This window comes from Malaclemys terrapin, chromosome 8 (assembly GCF_027887155.1).
Source record: "Malaclemys terrapin pileata isolate rMalTer1 chromosome 8, rMalTer1.hap1, whole genome shotgun sequence".
NCBI classification, from domain to species: Eukaryota; Metazoa; Chordata; order Testudines; family Emydidae; genus Malaclemys; species Malaclemys terrapin.
In genome coordinates this window covers 5694876-5716675 of record NC_071512.1, presented here as the reverse complement: position 1 = coordinate 5716675, position 21800 = coordinate 5694876, and the positions used below count along the sequence as shown (strand labels likewise).

Here is a 21800-nt window from a genome sequence, read left to right as displayed (position 1 = left end):
TCAAACACCCTCCCTTAATCCGAATAAACTTTCATGTGTAGACAAGCCCTTAGAAAAGATGTTTAGAAGAAAAAAATCTAACAAATCCCATAATGTATGGACCAATTCACCATTTCCCAGGACCTTGGGGAATACTTGCACCAGTGCAAAGTCGGTGTAAAATGCTACAATTTGGAATTGTAGGTGAAGTGGGCCTCTTAGTATCTAACACTGTTTCTCCTTAAGTCTATGAGCAAAGCTCCCCTTAGCTTCAATGGGGGCAGGAAAGCGAAAACTTCTTGAGCTTATGAAAATGTAGCCAGTAGATTGGAACCAGGGAGTCAGCGGAGTGGCCCTGCTTTTATCAGACAGGAGGCTAGGGTCCCAGGCTGTCACCCACTGGGCTGGTGGCATCCATCTGTCCAACCATTTCTCCCACGTTCCCCACCTTTGTATCTGAGCACCGGGCTCAGCTGAATTATTCCTGAGAGTTCATTGGCCCCTTGTAATGAAGATCTGCGGAACCTGCTGCTGGGAGACCATTCTGGTCCCGAATCCTATTTTCATACTTTATTACCTGGGTGTCGTTCTTACTAGGCTCATTCAGGGGAAGAGGGTGATTATTGTTTGCTGAGCATCAGTATTGTGCATGGTGCTGCATGCAACGAAGAGGAGACAAAATCCTACGCTTGAGGAACATAACTGAATAGCAATGGCAGTGCCCATTTCCCGCACTTCTCAGGTTGAGGCAGGGTCCTTGGGATTCAGGCCCTGCAGTCGATGAGGGCTCCAGCACAGCAGGGAGCGGAAGATGCTACAGTACAGGACAGTTTGCTTTTGAATAGCCACTTGTGTTGCCACAGGACGCACAGAACAGATCATTCCCCTGGGTCATGATGTCCCCGCACAATCCCTCAAGTCATGTCACAAATTGGCTTCACGGAAGCAGCAGCTGCAAATTCATAGGGACCATTGCGATCATCTAGTCTGATCTCCTTTATAACACCTGCTATAGACCTTCCCCAAAATAATCCCCAGAGCAGAGCAGTTAGAAAAACATCCAATCTTGATTTAAAAATGGTCAGTGATGGAGAATCCATCAGGACCCTTGGTAAATTGTTTCAATGGTTAATTACTCTCATCATTAAAAATGGACATCTTATTTCTAGTCCGAATTTGTCTAGCTTCAACTTTCAGCCATTGGATCATGTCATACCTTTCTCTGCTAGATTGAAGAGCCTGTTATTACATATTTGTTCCCCATGTAAATAATTATAGATTGTAACCAAGTCACCCCTTAACCATCTCTTTGTTAAGCTAAATTGATTGAGCTCCTCGAGTCTATCCCTATCAGACATGTTTTCTGATCTTTTAATCATTCTCATGGCTCTTCTCTGAACCCTCTCCAATTTATCAACATCCTCCTCGAATTGTGGACACCAGAACTGGACACAGGATTCCAGCATTTGCACCAGTGCCCAATACAGAGGTAAAATAACCTCTCTATTCCTACTGGAGATTCCCCTGTTAATGCATCCAAGGATTGCATTAACTCTTTTGGCCACTGCATCACACTGGGAGCTCATGTTCAGCTGATTATCCACCAAGACCCCAAAATCTTTTCCAGAGTCACTGCTTCCCAGGATAGAGTCCCTCATCCTGTAAGTGTGGCTGACATTCTTTGTTCCTAGATGTATACATTTACATTTAACTGTATTAAAATGCATATTGTTTGCTTGTGCCCCATGTACCAAGAGATCCAGATCACTCTGAATCAATGACCTGTCCTCTTCATCATTTACCACTCCCCCAATTTTTCTTCCACTAGTCTTCTGGAACTTTCCTAGTGCTCCAAGATTTGTTGAAAATCAACATTAACAGTCTAGCCTGCTCCTCAGCCAGCTCTTTTAAAAGTCTTCGATGTAAGTTGTGTGGACCAGCTAATTTAAAAATATTTAATTTTAGTAGCTTCTGTTTAACAACCTCCAGAGATATTAAGTGGAACGGAAAGAATGTTATCACCATGTGATGAGGCTATATTATCTGTTTTTGTTCCCAAATCCAGAACAGAAATACTTACTGAACACTTCTGCCTTTTCTGCATTATTATTGGTAATTCTAACATTTCCATCTAGTAATGGACCAATACCATTGTCAGGATTCTTTTTGTTCCTGATACATTTAAAAAAAACTCATTGTCCTTAACTCTGCTGGCCATAGACTTCTCCATGTGTCCCTTGGCTTCCCCTATCAATTTTCTACAATTCCCATTTCTGATTTATATTCATGACTATCAATTTCCCCTTTCTTCCATTTGTTATCTATTATTTTTTATTTTTTATAGCTGCCTTCACTTCCCTTCTAAGCCAAGTTGTTTTTTTAATCAGTACAGCCTTCTTCCTCGAATGTGGCTTTTTGGGAAACTAATAAGGTGTTCTTAAATTATTCCCAATTGTCATTCTTTTTTTTTTCTGATTAAATTCTTCCTCCCAGCTCATTTGACTCATAATTGGCTTTGTGAAATTGGCCCTATGAAAGCACCAAGTACATATATATTACTGGTCTGGACTTTATTCTGCTTGCACATTATAAATGTGATCAAGTCACGTTTACTTGTACCTAAGCTACCATTCATTTTTAGTTCTATGATCTGTTCCTCTTTATCTGTTAGGACAAAGCCTAATAAAGACTTCCCTGGTGTTGGCTGCCACACTGGTTGAGAGCCCAACTCAGCTGGCATCTGGGGAACCATAGTTTGCGTGGGTGGATGCTCAAAGGTTTGATGGGACAGGGTTTGCTATAACACTGACCCACTCTATAAGGTTTTGAGGTTGTCTGGAAACAAGATCTTTCCTGTTTAACAGTTAGGGCCTGATTCTTATTTGCATTAAGGTTTTTTTACGCCCTTTGCACAGTATAAATTGCATTTCCACTTGCACGGCCAGCGTAAACGGGCCCTTGTTTAAATGAGAATCAGGCCCTTAATCTGCTCCCGCTCCTGCTTCTCCACTTGAAATCGCAGCGCTCTGCCAGTGCATTTCCACCGCTATAATGCTACAGCCAGAGCAGGGTGATTGCAGGTGAGGTGTAAGAGACTGGAACCGATGAAATCTTAAGCTGCAAAGAACCTGTTTGTGTCTGAATATCCCAAATAACAAAGAAGGACGGGAATAAATGAAATCAACCAACCACACAGGCGGATGTGACACTAAATCAAATGCAACGACAGGCCTGTGTGATTACTCCAGCCTCTCAGAGGGAATGTCCTGTCCTGCATTTACCTGCTCTAAACCTCAGTGCTTATCACAAGCAGTAGGTGGCGCTCCTCCCTGTGGTTCCGCACTGAACTAATAGCTGAGTGTAGACTGGTGGCTTAGGAGGATGAGATGCCTACATTGCTGGTGCCATCTTTTAGATAAGCCGAGTGACCAAGGTCCTGACCATTCTGAGCCTTTGGGAAGTCCAGGACACCGTTCACAGAAGTGTGTGTATACCTCACAATGCCTCTAATACCGCCCCCCTTCCTGCCAGCCCCCCACTGCACATAGGGGGCTATGGCCATCCATGCGATAAAGGGGAGTCCTGCGATCAAGCTACATTTCCCTGCTCTTTTCACTGCCTCACTTCTCCACTGCCCTGGGATTTAGTCTAATTTGCCAGGCCCCTCTGCATCTTCAAATAGCTCCCTTTCAAAAAAAGGGAGATTTCCAGCTTCCCAATGGGCCCAGCTGTCATTCCTAGCCTCGGAAAACCCCAGGCTATTGGGCTTACAAACTGCAAAGTTGAAGTTGTTTTTAGAGGTATTTAAGGCTCCCTCTGAGCCTTGTTCAGACAGACTGTCTGGGTTTGTCTACACTGCAAAAAACACCTGTAGCAGCTTCGGTCTGGCAGAGCTTGTGCTATGGGGCTAAAACTCGGTGCGTAGACATTCCTGTTCAGGCTAGAGCCCTAGACTCTGAGACCTGCCCTCTTTGCTGGGTTTCAGAGCCTAGGCTCCATACCAAGCCTGAACGTCAGCACTGCTGCTGTTAGCCCGGTAATGTGAGCCCCGCGAGCCTGTAATGTGGCAGATATGACATGTATGATACTTGACATGCATGACGGGGAAGCATGGGCTAAAGGCTTCCATCAGCACTCATTTAGGACAACCCATGTAACTCTCTTATGGCTTCACCGCTTTTGAAATAACACGGTCATTTCATACCCATTCACCATATATATTCCAACACCCTGGTCCATAGCCCTTTCTATAAAGAGACCCTGTTTCCATTCCTGGGCCCTCTGCTCCAATCTAGCTGGCATCTAGACAGGCCCTCTTTCTTGTTCAATAATATGGGGATGGGTAGCTTGGTTATGACCCCATGATCTAGGGAGTTATATTCTGCCCACCTAGATCTCCTCTGCAGTTTCAATTGGGTGTAATTTTCATCTCTGTGCTCTACCTTTACCGGGTGTTCAGCGTTGCTGAGTGTACCGCTGAAAAGCCATTACATTCCACTCCAGAGGTAGCTGCACTTCAGTTGGAAATGAACTGATTCCTTTATATACGGTGATATAACAAGTTAGTAAAAGGCTTTGGGGGATCCCACAGGATGGAAGATGTACATAGGAAGTATTTGTACTTCATTGTCAACTGGGAAGACAAACAAAATAAAATAGCTGGGTTGTGCCTACCTTTAAAATTTGGTCTGATTCTGGCATCGTATCCTGAGGTTCTGCCCATCAACTTATCCAGGAAATCCGAGGGGGACATGGGTTTGGAAGTAGACCGTGCTGCTGCTTCGGCTTCTTTGGAAGCCGCCAGGCTGAGTGATTGAAAAGAAAGGAAAGGTTTAGTCTGTAGCATTTATAGAGACGGTGTCCCATGTTGTGCAGGGCTGGGGATCTGTAGGCAGAGCAGTCAGTGCCTCGTTCCCACTGCAAGATAGGCCAGATACCTCTGTGGATTCTTAATGAGGCTGGTCCCTGCTAATTTGTTTGCCAAGCCCAAACATCTCTGAATATAGAATCCCAAGTACCGGCGAGATGACGAATGAACAAAATCCTTTTGCTAATGTAGGTACAGACCCTTGGCATCTGACTAAATCAGAAGTGTGACCTCCAGCACCGAACCCCAGTGGGAAAACACACTTGGAGATTAGCCTAGTTTTATTACAGGCCACCATATTACCATGTAATTACATAGCAAATAGCACGTACAGTGCTCTGACGTTCTCAGGGGAGATTTGAACTGCACGACTCTCATTGGCTTGAATAGGTGTTGCATGGCTTCATAGTTCATGAAGAACTCTGGGGTGGTAGGGGAAGGGACTTTGTTTTCTTCCACACTTTCTGGCCAATGCAGATGAAGTTCTCTGCAATGCAGGGATCTGGGTTTGAGACAGCCCCATGGTCTTTCACTGCCAGGGGCCTGGAGCATGGCAGAGTCTAACACTGGAATGATACGCCTCGTCAGATAGGACTTTGAGGGTGGGGAAGGCAAGGACCACAGTCTTATTGAGATTTAAGTGGTGTGCAGGTCTGGAAGGCTGAAGTGGCGTTAACTGGTGCATAGGCCTTGGATGAGGCCACTCATGGACAACTTGGTGATTTGCTAGGATGGAATAAGTGAAGTCATCAGTTGTCCCATAAGGGGTGAAATTCACCCCCGAGAAGAGGCCTAGCCCAAGGCCTATGCACCAGTTAACTCCATTTAAACCTTCAAGAGCTGTATACCACTGAAATCATACTGAAGTCCTTAGGGCAGGGATTAAGTGGGGCCTACCCCTTGTTACTGCTATCCACACAGGGACGGATTTCACCCAGAGGGAATAAACCTTAGAATCTACACTTTCAAGTTTGCAGTAAGATTTAATTTCCAAGATAGAAATGAGCTAATATATCATCCTAGATGCTGCCGTAATGTGCCCTGTATTCCCGTGTACAGTATATCCTTGAGTTCTGTATTTTGACATTGTGGGGTGTCTGTTTTCATGGCAGTGGGGAGGGAATGTGGTGCACCTGGCGGGTCCTGGTGCGGGAAGAGTTGCGTGTTCATCAGAGAATCCTGCTTTCCAAATGAGGACACAGGTTGGGACTCTGAGAGTAATGAATGAAATTTACCCCCATGCAGATGGCCAGTACCAGACCAACGTGCCCCTTAAATGCCCCAAGTAGAGCTCAATGGGTTTTGTGCTGACCCTCTGCGTAGGGCTGAATTTGACCCCATAGTAAGATAAATGTGGCGGTAAGGCACCTCCTACTGGATTATTAGTGAGAGGGAGGCACTGATGGGAGGCAGTTGTCACTTGTCTGGTGAAGGGAAAGGACTGTGGTAGTAGTTGTGTCCTGTGCAAATCTGACTGTTTTCCAGGGTCAGGATGTAGACAGAGGTTGGGAGTTACTGTTATTTTATGATATATTTATAGAGGGAGCATGATTTTTCTCTACGCTCAGGGGACTCCTCAACATTTACTCCAACTGAGTGAGGGTAATTCACCAATGGAACAATTGACCAAGGGTCATGGTGGGTTCTCCATCACAGTCAATTTTGAAAACAAGTTCGGATATTTTTCTGAAAGGGCTGCTCTAGTTCAAAGAGAATTAATTCGGGGATGTCCTAGGGCCTATGTCCTGCAGGAGGTCACACTAGATGATCACCATGGTCCCTCCTGGCCCTGGACTCTATGAAGTATTAGATTGGGCTCTTCATCTGATGTTTGAACGCTCCTTGGAATGGTGCTTGGAAGTCTCTGTGAACATCGTCTCCATTTCCTCCTGCTCGGTAATTGACGTTACCAGATGCTAATATTGATGGCATGGTGGCTGCCATCTTGGTTGTTACACTGGGGATTAGACCTGGGACCTCCAGAGCTAAAAGTATGAGTCTCTGCAGCCTGAGGTAATGAGCCAGTTCTGGCTCTGTGGGCTGTCACAGATGCAAATCCTCTGAGGACTGGGCATGGTGGGGCGGCACCAAGCCCACACTGACCAGGGGTTAAATGGTTACAGCACAAACCATCTTTGGACTGCTCTTTCCAAAACCGAAACTCCTAGATTGGCATGGCGTGAGGTTAATTTACTATCATTACCCAGAACAAAATGGAGATTTACTAACATCTAAAACAACATGCTATATATCCTGTTGGGTCAGGGGACACTGGTGATTTAAGGTGCATATAATATGCCTGTGTATAAGGGGAGATAGCATTGCATTGACTCTTGTCTCTAATGGCTGGCAAATAATTAAGAGCAGGGTTTCAGTTTCTAGGCCTTTAACCTTCATGAACACAACGTTTGATCTCCAGAAGATTATTAATGGATAATTTTCTGCAAATTGCAATGGCTGGGTTTTTTTTACCTTAAATTTGTTTTTGTTCTATTTCAGCAGTAAAGATGTTGGTCTGCCGACGGGGGAGAAAATTTATGACCAGAAGTGATCTGGAATATGAAATTAGGAGGTTGTTTATCTACTCTGCTCCTTTACAGCCTCTATGCTTTAATCCTCTCTCAATCTAAATCTAATCTGAGCTATAAATTATACAATAGAGTAGATCTAGTTTTCATATACACCTCTATCTTGATATAACGCTGTCCTCGGGAGCCAAAAAATCTTACCACGTTATAGGTGAAACCGCATTATATTGAACTTGCTTTGATTCACCGGAGCATTAGCCCCGCCCCCCCGGAGCGCTGCTTTACCGCCTTATATCTGAATTCATGTTATATTGGGTCGCGTTATATCGGGGTAGAGGTCTATTTCAGACTAAATTGTCTGACCCTGATTCCCATGTCCGATCTAGCAAATAGCCCCACCCCAAACCAAGGTTTCAGATGAGATTGGACAACGGGATGGGTTGCTTTAAAAAAAAATTGTATCCTTAATTTGCAAACTCAGGAGAAAAAGTGTGTATGGAGGAGGGTGATCAATCCTGGACTCTACATCTGCATTCAAAAAGAGCCTCTGCATGGAAATTAGTCTGGAGAAAAAATTTCAATTAAGCAGCAAATGGCTCGGTAACCAAAGAATCCTGCCATTTCAGCACAGAGGTGCCAGCTAGTGCAATAAACTGATTTCTTCTCATTAACCGTGGGCTTTGGGGAGAATACAGGGAGAAAAATGCAATACGAGTCTAATAGGCTTTTTTTAAGTATAAAAAGATTATTAAAAAAACTCTTCTAGTTCCATTGGAATTTACTGTACTTTAAAAATGAGATGACGGAACAGAGAGATTGAACATAGAGGAAAACTGATAGCTAATAAAGCAGCCTTGGTTGTGTATATGTACAGGAGGCGGCTTTAATCTATTGCAAATGAATGACTACCCTAGCTTTGAATGGATGCCGTTATTCAGATCCTTTTCAGCTTTAAGTCACAAATGAAACAAGTTGCGTGGCCTCAGCTCACATGCAAAAATATCTTTTCTAATAGGCTTGCTGCAATCATTCACGTGCAAAATCCAACAATAGTTTGCCTAATCTAATCATAATTCTTAGAAATAATTGAATTTAGCTAGATACCTTTATGGCTCCGATCCCCCTAGTATCTGAGCACCTTCCTCCCGGCACACTTTGCAAACATTAATTCTCACCGCAGCTCTGTGAAGGGAGGGTATGTGCAAATGGACATGTTATCGCTGAGACAAGGTGGGGGAGGTAATATCTTTTATTGGATCAACTTCTGTGGGTGAAAGAGACACGCTTTTGAGCTCCCCAGAGATGGTCTTTAATTCTTTCACCAACAGATATTACCTGTATTTGGAAACAATATCATGGCTGGTATTTCAAAGGGGGGAGGGATAGCTCAGTGGTTTGAGCATTGGCTTGCTAAACCCAGCGTTGTGAGTTCAATCCTTAAGGGGGATCTGGGGCAAAATCAGTACTTGGTCCTGCTAGTGAAGGCAGGGGGCTGGACTCAATGACCTTTCAAGGTCCCTTCCAGTTCTAGGAGATGGGATATCTCTATTTATTTATTTAAGGGAGTTAGGCTCATTGAATTTCAATGGGATTTGGACATCTAGCTTCATTAGGCGCCTTTAAATACCCTCCTCTGTCCCTCCCCTCCCCCTGCTCTTAGGATAAGGAAACTCAAGCAGAGGGAACTTTAATGATTTGACTAAGGTCAAAGAGGAGTCACTGGCAGAGATGTGAAGAGAACCCAAAAAGAAGAACAGGAGTACTTGTGGCACCTTAGAGACTAACAAATTTATTAGAGCATAAGCTTTCGTGGACTACAGCCCACTAACCCAGAATCTTAATTCTCAATCCCTTGCTCTAGCCACTGGGAAATGGTCTTTCATGTTTAAAACATGTCGAAACTGACCACTTTGCATAACATTTAAAATATACGCCATGGCCTAATCAATTTGAAATGCATTTACAGATCCATGTCAGGGAACAGAATTATTTGCTTCTGCACGAGAGGAAGGCATTAGGGCGAAAGTGATGAAAAATGTACTCCACATTCTTCTGCATTGTAGCCAGGGACGGTGCATTGTGGTGAAGAGGATCAAGAAAGAAGTCTAGATAAGATCTCAGGGCTGGGCTCGGACAGCAGAGGATAAATCGTGCGTGGCATCCAGTTGCCTGAACAGTAAACAAAACTGTGTGACTTGGCGTGTCGCTAGATAAGTCTGGAGCAGTCGGATAGGTGGAGGCAGGTGCTCCTAAATGAAAGAGCTTCTACACAGCTGAACACGCAGCCCGATAATGGACGTGAAAATAGAGAGAAAGTGTATGTGGCAAGATCCTCAGCTGCTGTAAATTGGGATAGCACCATTGACTTCAGGTGAGGTGCCAGCCCTGTCTTTTTAAAGTTTGCTAGACCTGGAAGGCAGGTGGGGGGAGAGAGAGAGAGCCCTTTACCTGTTTCCCTGCCCTCTGGAGTGTTAGTGTGCATTCCGAAAAGTAGCTTCTCTCTCTCCCTTTGGACACACGTCAAAATTGCCAGTGGCATTTTGTGCAGGCTGTTAGGTGCCTGAGGAAACCTCCTAGCCCCTCTGTGTTTGCTGCATGTAATAGTCAGGAGGTTAAGGAGCACTTGAGTGGGCTACCGAGTGTTGCCATGTAGCCAATGGGCTGGTGTGCGCTGCATGCGCTCACCATTGCCAGCACGGGCTATGCCAACAGCTGCTCCCTATAGGGTTGCTCTGGGCAAATGTTGCATTGGGGGCTCAGATAAGGACAAGCCCCCACAAGTCTGGTGGTTTTCTGAACTCTGCCTGAGCCTTTTGCGGCTAGAGATGGAAACTCTCGAGGAGAGGCTTTCTTGTGCGATATCTGGGATTTCCGCCTTCCATCTGGGCTTGGAAATGCGACCCTAAGTGACCCTTTCATGTTTCAGAACCTCCCCTTGGACATCACTGGGTCCTCCAGATACAAGTCAGGGGAAATGGTCCAGTTAGTCTAAAGTTATTGAAGATAAAAAGAAGTGAACTTCGGGGCTAGTGTTGGTTGTTGGGTTATCCAAACCAGCTCGACTTACCCCAGTAAATAGAACCATGACACTGCTTCAGTTTCATCGGCACCATCACACAGAATGTATTCATATTACTTACTCGTATTACATTAATGCCTGGAGGCCCTACCGACATTGGAGCCATATTGTGCTAGGTGCTTCAGTACACCTCGTGAGACTGGCATTGTCCCAAAGAGCTGACAATCCAAACAGACCAAGGATCTCAGAGAAATCATAAAGAATGCAGTGTCTATAATCACAGTGCGGTTTGCAGGAAGATGGAAGTCTGCTGTGTTTTAGTACCGGCCCAGGGACAAGAGGACAAAGGAATGCTCCTTTCATTTACACGGTTGCAATCCCAGGTGAATCTGGCCCAGAACGGCTGTTAAACAATCCTAACAACAAAAAGGGTCAGTGAACCAGCGTTATCATTTGTGAGATTAAATGCTAGTGCACGGGGAAGACACGGGCTCTGAGCTTTACGAGTTCCAAGCAGCAGAACACATCTGAAGGTGAAAATCACTGGAAGATGAACTGGGCTGGTTGGGAATTTGAGGCATCCCATTTCCTAAAATGGACTACCCAGGCTTTCTGAGGCTTCAGTTTTTGGAACCCCTCGGCAGATGCTGGCATCTGCACTGACCCGGCGGCTGTGTTACTCGATTGTTTTCTTTTGCTAACAAACAGAGGGAAGATTCTTATAACCAGGGGTCTGAGGTAGGAAGCAGCTCTCTCCCAAAATCTAGACATGTCCCCAATCCAGCTGCTTTCTGTCCTTTTCATTTATTTGGCCACGATGACGTATTTTGATGCTTGTTTGTGGTTGTGGCTGGGGCTATCCCCCGATTAAATCCGACATCCCAAAATCTCCAGCTATGGTGGAATGCTTGTGCAGAGAACTATCAGTTCTCTCCCCACCAAGAGGAAAAGCCTAGGAATGTAATCAGCACCCCGCTCCTCTTCCCCCATTAAATAGCAGGAAGGTAATTGTTAATCCTTAATACCGAGAGCAACAATAACAGTTGGCGGCAGCAGCAGCACAAACTAGTGCAAAGCAAGTGTTTGTGGAGGGAAATGCACAACTAAGTAGTACATGTTAGACAAACAGGGCCAGGGTCCTCATCTGGTGTAAATCAGCATGGCTCCATTAACTTCACTAGAGCAACCTTTGATTTACACCAGCTAGAACTTGGCCCCAGGATATCGGGACAATTCAGAGACGTGGTACAATGTGCATCTAATATGTGCTACATGATCATTTCCTACCGGTCAGTGCTGCGTGGGAACAATGTCTTGGATTTTGTTAAACAAGAAACAGCCATGCAGAGGGGGTGTGGGAGTGACTGTGAATGTGTGAAAGAGAGAGACACACTTGGGGGTTGCTTTCAACTGAGGCAACTCACATTCCTCTTTTTCTTTAGTCTCTGTTTATAGCAGAGAGAAACAGAAGACCAGGTCCTCGGGATTGGCCATTTGGTGACCTGCACACAGCTTAGGGGAGGGTGTTAATCCAGGCCTGAGAAGTAGCATAATGCAGCAGCCTAGCATCTGAGGGACAATGGAGCAGAAGGACTCTCCAGTCATACCTGTGCCCCAGGGTCTCTGAGAGGGGAAGTGATACAGAGCAATACCAGCTCTATCCTTCGCTAGCCACTCAAGTTGACTTTGAGTCTATGTGCCACTGGAGCTGCGCAAACCAGACACAATGTGGGCAAAGTTTTGGCTCCTAATATTTATTTGCAATAAAATCTGCACTGTGAAGCAAATCTTTTCCCTCCTACTTGCATGGATGCGAGAGGTCTGGGATGCAGGAAAACCAGCGTGGGCCTGCTGGTGACTGGCAGTGAGAGTTAGGCTCCTAAGGCGGTATTACATAGTGTGATCATAAACACGGCATGCATCAATATAATGGCTTGTAAGAACTAGATTTTTATCGGCAAATGTCAATTTCACCCTACCGCACACAAGTGCATGAAACAATATTTCCAGCAGTGATAATCGAAATTTACAGATAGGCAAAGTAAGAAAAATGCTGCTTCAGAACTTACTCGAGTTTGATTTGAGGGTATTTACTCTGTGTATTTTGACATGTGATGTTGACAATTTGTGTTTTAACGGTTACAAAGCTTTCAAGTTTTGAATCTCAATGTTGACTTTCATTACATAATTGTTGTCTGATGCCCCATAATTTCCCGCAATTGTGAAAATTTAAAATGGATAAAAATAGAAAAAAAGATAAGCATCAATATTATCCGTCAAAATTACAAAAACATTCAAATCCAATTCTGCCAAGCCTAGCCAACAGTGAAAGGAAAGTTATCCTCCGAGGTTTATTTCTATTTAATATGAATCTGCTGTGTTATGTGTATTCCTCCTAGGGCAAATTCCTGCTTTCAGTCACACATGTGCAACCTCAGTACTGCAATGCCTGAGCATTAACCGAGAGCAGAATTTGCCCAATTATCTGTAAGTGAGAAGATGAATAGAGTTCCTATATAAAACACCCAACTAAGGCTGTCACCTGTTTTAAAGTGAGGAAGACAGGAGGGTGCAAATGATGGGGAAGTCCCTAGAGAAATCAGGAGGAATTCTTTGGGATCAGAATGATGATAATACTGCTATCACGGCACTACTCAGAAGACATCACACGCGCTCCCAGTGTGAAAGCATAGGTTATAGATGGATTTCACTGGAACTCGGCCTTAATGAATGTGTAATTTAAAAAAAAAGTGCAATTTCAGCCCAAGCTAACTGAACGTACAACAGTGGGATGTTTAGTCCCATGGGTAATTTATTTTTCTGCTTGCTGCAATCCAGAGTTGTCTGGCTGCTAATTTTCTGAAGCTCCAGAGAGAGAGTTTGTTACCCTCTCCACCTTCCTGCATGAGGTGTGTGGTGGGGAGGAGGGAATCTTTGTACTTCCTGATTCTGCTTTTGACCGGGAGACTGGGAAATGGACCGAGATGCTAAACTCATTTCATGCAGGCTGGTGACTAGTTACAAAAAGAACTTTCAGGCACTCTGGCCCTCAACTGGATTTCAACCAGTGACGCAGAGATGCAAGAGTTTTAGCTCACTATTAAGTCCTTGAGTCATCTACTAGCACCTCTTGCAATATTCTCTGTGTAGCGAGTTATAAACAGTTTAAAAAAAAATCTGTATTTGCTGTTGTGTTATGTGTGATAAATAACGTATGAGCCCATTAGCCAGGAGGACCTCGGCTGTGTTTCCCAGTGGGTGTCTGAACACCAGGGCCGGCTCCGGCTTTTTGGCCGCCCCAAGCAAAAAAAACCCCCCAAAAACGGGGCGGCCAGAACGGCAAAGCAAAAAAACCCAAACCTGCGGGGCAGCCGGAGTGCGGGTGCAGGGGGACTGGCTCGAGGGGGAAGGGGGAGGGAGTGGGTGGGAGAGAGAGAGAAGGGGGCGGCCAGGGTTACAGCAGGGGCGCTGCCACGTGGCCCCTCCCGCTGCGCCGCTGCCTGCCGCGAGGGCTCCGCTCCGGTCTGCGGGGAGGGAAGGAAAAGGACTGCCCTGCAGGGCGCGCCGATCCTCCGCGCCACCGCCCCCTACAGGGCAGCCGGAGCGGAACAACAACAACAACAAAAAAGCGTCCGTGCCGCCCTAGGATTGGGCGGAATGCCGCCTCCAACAATCTGCCGCCCCAAGCACCCGCTTGCTCAGCTGGTGCCCGGAGCCGGCCCTGCTGAACACTAGAGCAGACATACCAATTAACTGAGCTCCTAGCTCCCGGTCCCATGACTAGATCTGCCATGTATGTGCGTCCTTCACATGACAGCACAGGAGCCTGATCCACAGACAGCAGCTCTCCCCAGTGTGCCAGTGCCGAGTACCCATCTAGCTTTAGGTCTCTCTCATGTAGCTTTCACAACAGAAGCAACAATTCCATTGCCGGGGATTTCGCTGAGTGCCCGGTCTGCGCCTTTGCTGCTGAAGGCAATGCCAGGCTGGGTCCTCTTTGATTGACTCACAAGCCACAACAGCTACGCTGGGCCGCGGCACTGTCCTGGAGTTAATATGGAACTGAACAGGAATTACTCTGTAGTTCTGAGCTAAATGATACACTGTCACTGGAAGTTTAGTGTGCCAGACTCCTGTCACATGCTGTGCCATACATGTTTGCCCGAAGCCCCTACCCCATCCAGAACCTGGAGAGCAGTCGTTTAAATGTGGCAGGTTGAATTTATTTCCCTGCTGGCTGAATAGGGTTTCAGATCACTCAGGCATGCGAGATGTTCTATAGTGGCAGATTAATCAGGTATATTTTTCTTGGCTAACATCTCTGGGCTGGACAAGGAAGCCACCAGTGCCTTTTGGAGTGTCAGCCTGGGGATGGTTACTCAAAATCAGCCTGAGTTTGCCTTCATTGTCCTAACACATACACACAAAAGCATCAGTGAAACAGTTTAGACAGACCTCCGCACCTCATCTTCACACAGTCTCCTTTAACTGTCAGCTATTTTCTTTCTTTCCATCATTGCTGATTATCATCATATTTGGGGCTTAAAAGCTTCCTCCTGTCTAATCAGCCTGTTCTGGCGGATTTATTTAGAAATGTCACAACAACAGAGCGGTGTATCTAAGACTTTACATTCTACGTACTGCTCTGTTCTGGGGTGGTGAGGGAAGAAGTCCGCTTGGATTTCCCCATTTCCTCCATGTTATTCCCCCTTCAGCACTCTTAAATGCCCCATATCACAGTGCCCCTCCCTGGGACCCAAGGAAGGCTAGGCAAGGAAGCCACCAATGCTTTTAGGAGCATCAGCCAGGGGATAGTTACTCAAGATTGGCTTGAGTTTGTCTCCAAAGTCCTGGGGGACCAAACTCCGACCTCCACATGGCAGTGCACAGTGTCGCCAACAGACTGCTGGGCAGGGCAAACACAGCGAGCGGTGATGTCATGATGACCCCGCTGAAGGATTCAAGGCAGAGGAGCAGGCAGTTTCTGAAGGAGGAGGCTTCTATTTGCACGCCGCTGTCTTGATGGGGAAAAGAAGCACCGGAAATGGCAGGGTGGTTTCATGAGTGGGCAGGTTGTTTTTGTATTTACTCAGAAGAGGGCCCTTCAAGGGTCGCTAGGCTTATTCTTGGACCACTGTAAGATAAGAAACACTGACTCCTGTTAAGTGACAGGGCTATTAACCTTTATAGCCTGGAGCTGGGTCAGGAAATAAATACAGTCTCTTACCAGCACCCCTGGGTGTCACACCCTTATTGAACTGTACCTTTCTAGGAGGTGTAAATATAAACAGAGCATTGGCATCCATTGGTGACAGAAATACATCCTAGGGGCCTGACATGAGCTATAGAGATTAGGACTACCAGAGACCATCTGCCACTAAAGTGGCACTTGGACTCGAACAACAGGAATGGGCCGTATAAAAGAGGCCGGACTCAGCCTCGCCGTGGGCCCTTCCGTCAGCCACCATTTTGTGCTCCCTTCCTGCCTGTCCCTTCCACACAAAGAGGGCATTTGATTATTTCTAGACTAGGTGAGTTTGCCACTTCGGTCCCGACATGGCACTTTTCGGGGACCTCGGCTTCTGATTAGAAACTTGAATCTGGCAGGCTGGCACCCACTTCCCCTCAAGATAAAGAAAAGCCAGCCAAGAGTTGCTAACAATCTCCCTGGAGCCTTTCTGAGCGGCTTTGCATGGCCAGTTCCTTTCCCTTTCACCACTGCTTGCCTTCCCGCCTGCTTCCCCCTTGTCTTTCTCTCTGGTCCCATCCTCTCCTGCTGCCAATCTCACACCTGACCCTTCCTTGAAATATGTGGTTTCCTCTCCCATTTCTGCCTTCCCAGCTGCTCCCCATCCCTTATCTCCCCTGGCTGGCAGTCTGGTCACATTTCCTCCCACCCCTACCTTCTCAATCCTCTCTCTCCAGTTAATTGCTCATCTTCTTCCCTCATGTCTGCTGCCTCTGCTCTCCTCCACCTCAGCAGCCGGAAAGAGGGAGGCCCAGAGTCTGAAAGAGGGTGAGGGAACTTAATTGCTGCATCAGGTCGTCCCTGATTTTTGCAGCACGTCAGCACTGGATCCCGTGGCAAACCGTCAGACAGACAGTGGCCTGGAATGCCTGGAAAAACCCTCCACAAATGGAGGTTTTTATTAGATTAAATATTGAAATGAAGAGCTCAATCCATATTTATATGTAATTCAATTAAAAAGAGTCACACTCATTTTCTGAACATTTGTCTCTGCAACTCGCATTGCCGGAATCGGGGGACTGTGATGCTGAATTCTTGGGCAGGTGGCCGCAGAGTGAACAGAGCTCTGAGTATCTCTCTCTCACTTCATGCAAAGTGTCAGATAATGCTGCGTAGCTGATTGTAGCCCATGCAATGCAGGTGGTGGTTACAATATATCATGGCGGTAGCAGCTGTGGAGGTGATGGGGTAAGGGAATGGACTTGCAAAGCCAAGTTTCAAGGAGCATCTGGCTTTAGTATTTTCATTAAAGAGCTGGGTAAGAATCATAGACCTTGGTCTTGAGAGAGGATGGCAAGGAGGATGTTGCCGGCATGAGGACTGCAAAAGAGAAGGACGCGTTAGATGCTGCCGGGGTTCTGCATGCATCTCTTAGTCATGCAAAAAAATGTCACATGTGAAAGAGTCTTATCTTTGTCCTAAGATATTGTGCAGTGTTGCTATGAGCTGTATAAGCAGTGTCTATGTTTCACCCCAGAAGTGGCTGCATTGCACTAATGGCAGAGTTTTTAAATCACATTAGGATTCTTTAAGATGCAAGATGATATATAAACGTAAATTATTACTACATACTTTCATAGGCATATAACAAGGATGGAGAAAGTTTTCCACTTGGCACCAGTAAATTAACCCTCCAGGGAATGTTAATATCCACTGGGAAACCAAAGACCCGCTAGAAAAGGTTGAGGAAAATCATTTTCAGGCTGCAGCATGCAGGTGTCTACGTCCTTCAATAGCATATCCCTGCAGACACATCTCTTACTTCTTCCTGCAAAGGGCCTCATCCAGACCTATAAAGTATCCCAATAAAACTGATTGTTCCAGCCACTGGTGGCTCTGCTTGGTTTTCAATCTCCCACCCTGGGTGGACAGAGCAACTTGAGAGCAGGTCCAGGTGGCCAGAACAGAAGAAAAAAGCAACCCCGGGGCAAAAAAGAAATCCCTGGGTTATATACAACTTCAAAAGGAAAGGCACAAGGAAAGGGGCAGACAGATTGTATGGGACAGGTCCTTTGTTGCTCTCACAATCCCCACTCTCGTGATTAATGACACTGTCCAAGCCGCTTTATATTTACTGTTTTAATTCAGTGTTGCCCATTATAGTTTTTCTCTCACTAATGAACATGCATTGTCGTAGTGCAAAAACAATGCAATCTTCTGGGGGAGAAGAGAGTCCCAGACACACCACAACAAACCAGGAGCTACCTCTCCGTTCCTAATTATGTGTATGACAGCTATATCTTTTTAATTGTTGCCCTTGTATTGATAGTGCTATTATTTTCACTTTAATTTGGGTTTATTCTCCCTATTTGAGACTCACTTAAATATACGATTGTGAAGCTACAAACTCTCATTACAGCCTGTCTGATGACATTCAGACTTCTCGATTGTCAGTTTGTCAGGACAGGGATAAAGGTCTTTGTGTTTTGTGCAGCACCGTTATTGACTTTCAATAGGATTTACAATCCTAATTCGCGTCTCTTAAAAATCCCTCTCAAAAAAATAATGAAGAATAATAATTCAGAACTTCATACAATATTGTTTTTAATTGGCCGTGAATTAGGAAACAAATCCAATAAATCCGTGTGTATACACACACACACACACTTAAAAATGTTTATGATCACTTCTTCATATAGCAAAGCCTTTAAAATCAATGGGACTATTCACATACTTAAAGTTAGATATGTGCTTAAACACTTTGCTCAGATAGGGCTATGGTGAATACATTTAAGCATGTATGTAAGCTTTTGCAAGGCCAGGGTCTCAGACTCTAGGTAAGTATATTCTCATCATTTATATGTGCTTTCTGGGCTTGGAATCTGTGAACCCATTTATTTCATAACTAGGAAATGTGGGGTCTTTCCTTTGACTTTGGATCCGGCCCTTGATTTCTAACAGCTCTCGAATACTCATCTGAACATAAGAACATAAGAATGGCCCTACTGGGTCAGACCAAAGGTCCATCTAGCCCACTATCCTGTCTTCTGACAGTGGCCAGTGCCAGGTGCCCCAGAGGGAATGAACAGAACAGGTCATCATCAAGTGATCTATCCCCTGTCGCTCATTCCCAGCTTCTGGCAAACAAAGGCTAGGGACACCATCCCTGCCCGTCCTGGCTAATAGCCATTGATGGACCTATCCTCCATGAACTTATCTAGTTCTTTTTTGAACCCTGTTATGGTCTCGACCTTCACAACATCCTCTGGCAAGGAGTTCCACAGGTTGACAGTGCGTTGTGTGAAGAAATACTTCTTTTTATTTGTTTTAAACCTGCTGCCTATTAATTTCATTTGGTGACCCCTAGTTCTTGTGTTATGAGAAGTAATAAACAATACTTCCTTATCTACTTTCTCTACACTAGTCATGATTTTACAGACCTTAATCATATCTCCCCTTAGCTGTCTTTTTTCCAAGCTGAAAAGTCCCAGTCTTATTAATCTCTCCTCATATGGAAGCCATTCCATACCCCTAATCATTTTTGTTGCCCTTTTCTGAACCTTTTCCAATTCCAATATATCTTTTTTGAGATGGGGTGACCACATCTGCAGGCAGTATTCAAGATGTGGGTGTACCGTGGATTTATAGAGAGGCAACATATTTTCTGTCCTATTATCTATCCCTTTCTGAGTTATTCCCAGCATTCTGTTCGCTTTTTTGACTGCCGCTGCACATTGAGTGGATGTTTTCAGAGAACTATCCACAATGACTCCAAGATCTCTTCCTTGAGTGGTAACAGCTAATTTAGACCCCATCATTTTATATGTATAGTTGGGATTATGCTTTCCAATGTGCCTTACTTTGCATTTTTCAACATTAAATTTCATCTGCCATTTTGTTGCTATCCTGCCTGTGTTCCTACAGTTCTAGTATCACTTGCATTTACATCAGAAGAGCATACGTAGAGAGTTCACTACAGATGCTTTTTAAAAATAAAGCCACTTTCAGTTTAGGGATGGTTAACATTTCTTAAGACTGGATAACGCTATTACAGTTGCTGTTTGTGATGAATCATAGATTAAATAGAGTTCCTTTTCATTAATAGAAACGTAACATCCAACACAAAGAGCGTTTATTCTGTGAAATTACACCACAAACATTATGAAAAGGCACCCTGATACCAGACACAATCCATTGCTTATCTGTGAAATTACGCAGTCACTACTGGAACATTGGAACTCCATCTGAAAATTACATTGTATTGAGGTAAAATGAATTTACTGAGCAATAAATTCGATTCTATCAAAAATAATCCTAGTCATTTAGGGCCCTTTGGGCCCATGGAAAGCCCAGGTGAATGAAAACAGGTTTGGAAAGCTAGATGCGAGAGAATACCTTGCTCTGAAAAGGGGAACTGACGGTAAATGTTTCCTCTGCTGTTTCTGACTCCTGGTGTAATTAACCAGCTCGTTCATGATCTCTAAGGAAATGTAACTTTTTAAATGAACGGTGAGGCTTTGAGGCACAACTGTGAGAGCTCCCCACACTGGTTCCTTGTGCACCCTCCAAATTTGTTAGTCTCTAAGGTGCCACAAGTACTCCTGTTCTTTTTGCGGATACAGACTAACACGGCTTCTACTCTGAAACCTCCAACTTAGATCTGTGCAGTTTCCTGACAAAATCAGGTTTTCACTCCTGCCAGCACTGCAGGGCCAGTGCTGTTGTGGAAGAACAAGCTGTATTTGACTCCTCTGCACACTTCAACAGTGCAATTGCTGGCTAATTTCTAATCCTAGAATCTTAATGGCAGGGGGCGATGGAGGGAGCAGAAAGCATGGGAATGGCTTTGATTTTTGGATGGCGGGCATGTGAGGATCATGGTTAGGGGTGGGGGAAGGCCTTGTGTTGATTCATACACTGAATAGATCTGAGCTAGGAGTCACTGAAAGGGAGACTATGGGCTTGCTTTAGTGGAGTAAATCAAAAGGAATTGCAGTGAGGTTGGCAGAGTTACCCTAGTATCGAAGTGGTGGAATTGACTGGAGAATTGAGCCGTGTGTATAGAGGCCAGAAGATGTCATTTTAAGAGTCACTATCCTGGCCACAGTCCTTTCAAGTGCTTCAAAGTAGACTTCATATTGCAGGAAAGGAACCTCATACCAGGAATTTGACATTTGTGTCCCACTCCTTCTACCTCTGCTGCAGTCATAAGTGTCTCCCATGGGTACCTCTTTGTCTTTGACGTTTATAAATCTCACACACACTTTTGGTTTTTTTAATATGTATTAGGCCTGATCTTATGAGGAACCGAGCACCCTGTCAGAGCCGCTGGATGCAATCAGCTGCCTTTCTCTTTTATTGTCTCCAAAGTGGTTCTACTTTTTCCACCCCTGAAGAGTGTGGGTGCTTGGCACTTTTCAGGGGTTTGCTTCGTACCGTCTCACTCAAGACTACAGCCAGAAAAATGAAAAAGCAAGCGTGGCTGAGAGGCGATGGAGGGGAATTTTCTATCTGGTGCGGATTTCTAGCTATGCTGCGTTTCACTGCTGACATGGGCCAATGTTATAGGCATCCAGACGGCCATTGATTTTTGCTCCGGTCCTGCTCGGTATTTTCGGATCTGCATTGTTAATGAGAACAAGTACCGTGGGTCATTGTCTAGGGAGAAAAAATGTCTTTGATTTTGGTGTATCTCGGGTTGCTGCTGCCAGCTTGAGTCTGAAGGCAACGTATGCAGTGATTGATTGCACTGCAAGAACCACTGTTCCACACATGTCATTCTTTGTCTTGGCAACCCCGTGGTTATTTTCCCCCCCTGCCCACAATGAGGCACTGATAAATACAACAGAGCCCACTGTAGGCTGTCTGATGAGGCATTTTATTTATGGGCTCTCCTTTTTCTAGCGGGCAGTGAGCCAGAGAGGAATTGGAGGGGGGAGGAGGAAAAAAGGTGCAAGAATATGGGAGGGGTTTCTTGTTTTCTTGTTTTTTGCTTTTAAATCAAAATTCCATGTTGGTAAATGAAGGTTTCTCAGGCTTTTCTCAATTGGAATTGGCTCTGATCAAGACATATTTAGATGATGCCGGCTATGCCTACGGACCAACCAGATGTGCTGCAGTACTGAAATCGGTAGCTTACCGTGGCGCAATATATGGAATGAATAATTGTCTGCATCATGGGTTGTGCTCTGTCCATATAACTGAAGACTGCATCTCTCT

The 21800-nt window shown here is 45.1% G+C and overlaps 1 protein-coding gene across 1 annotated transcript in view; it reads right to left on the bottom strand.

Annotated features, from left to right (window-relative positions):
- The window catches only part of GLRA1 (glycine receptor alpha 1), a 227625-nt gene that overhangs the window by 42177 nt on the left and 163648 nt on the right, over positions 1–21800 (bottom strand). The window contains exon 2 of the mRNA XM_054037382.1: positions 4654–4816. Within this exon, the coding sequence (XP_053893357.1) occupies positions 4654–4816 (163 nt within the window). The remainder of the gene's footprint in view (positions 1–4653; positions 4817–21800) is intronic.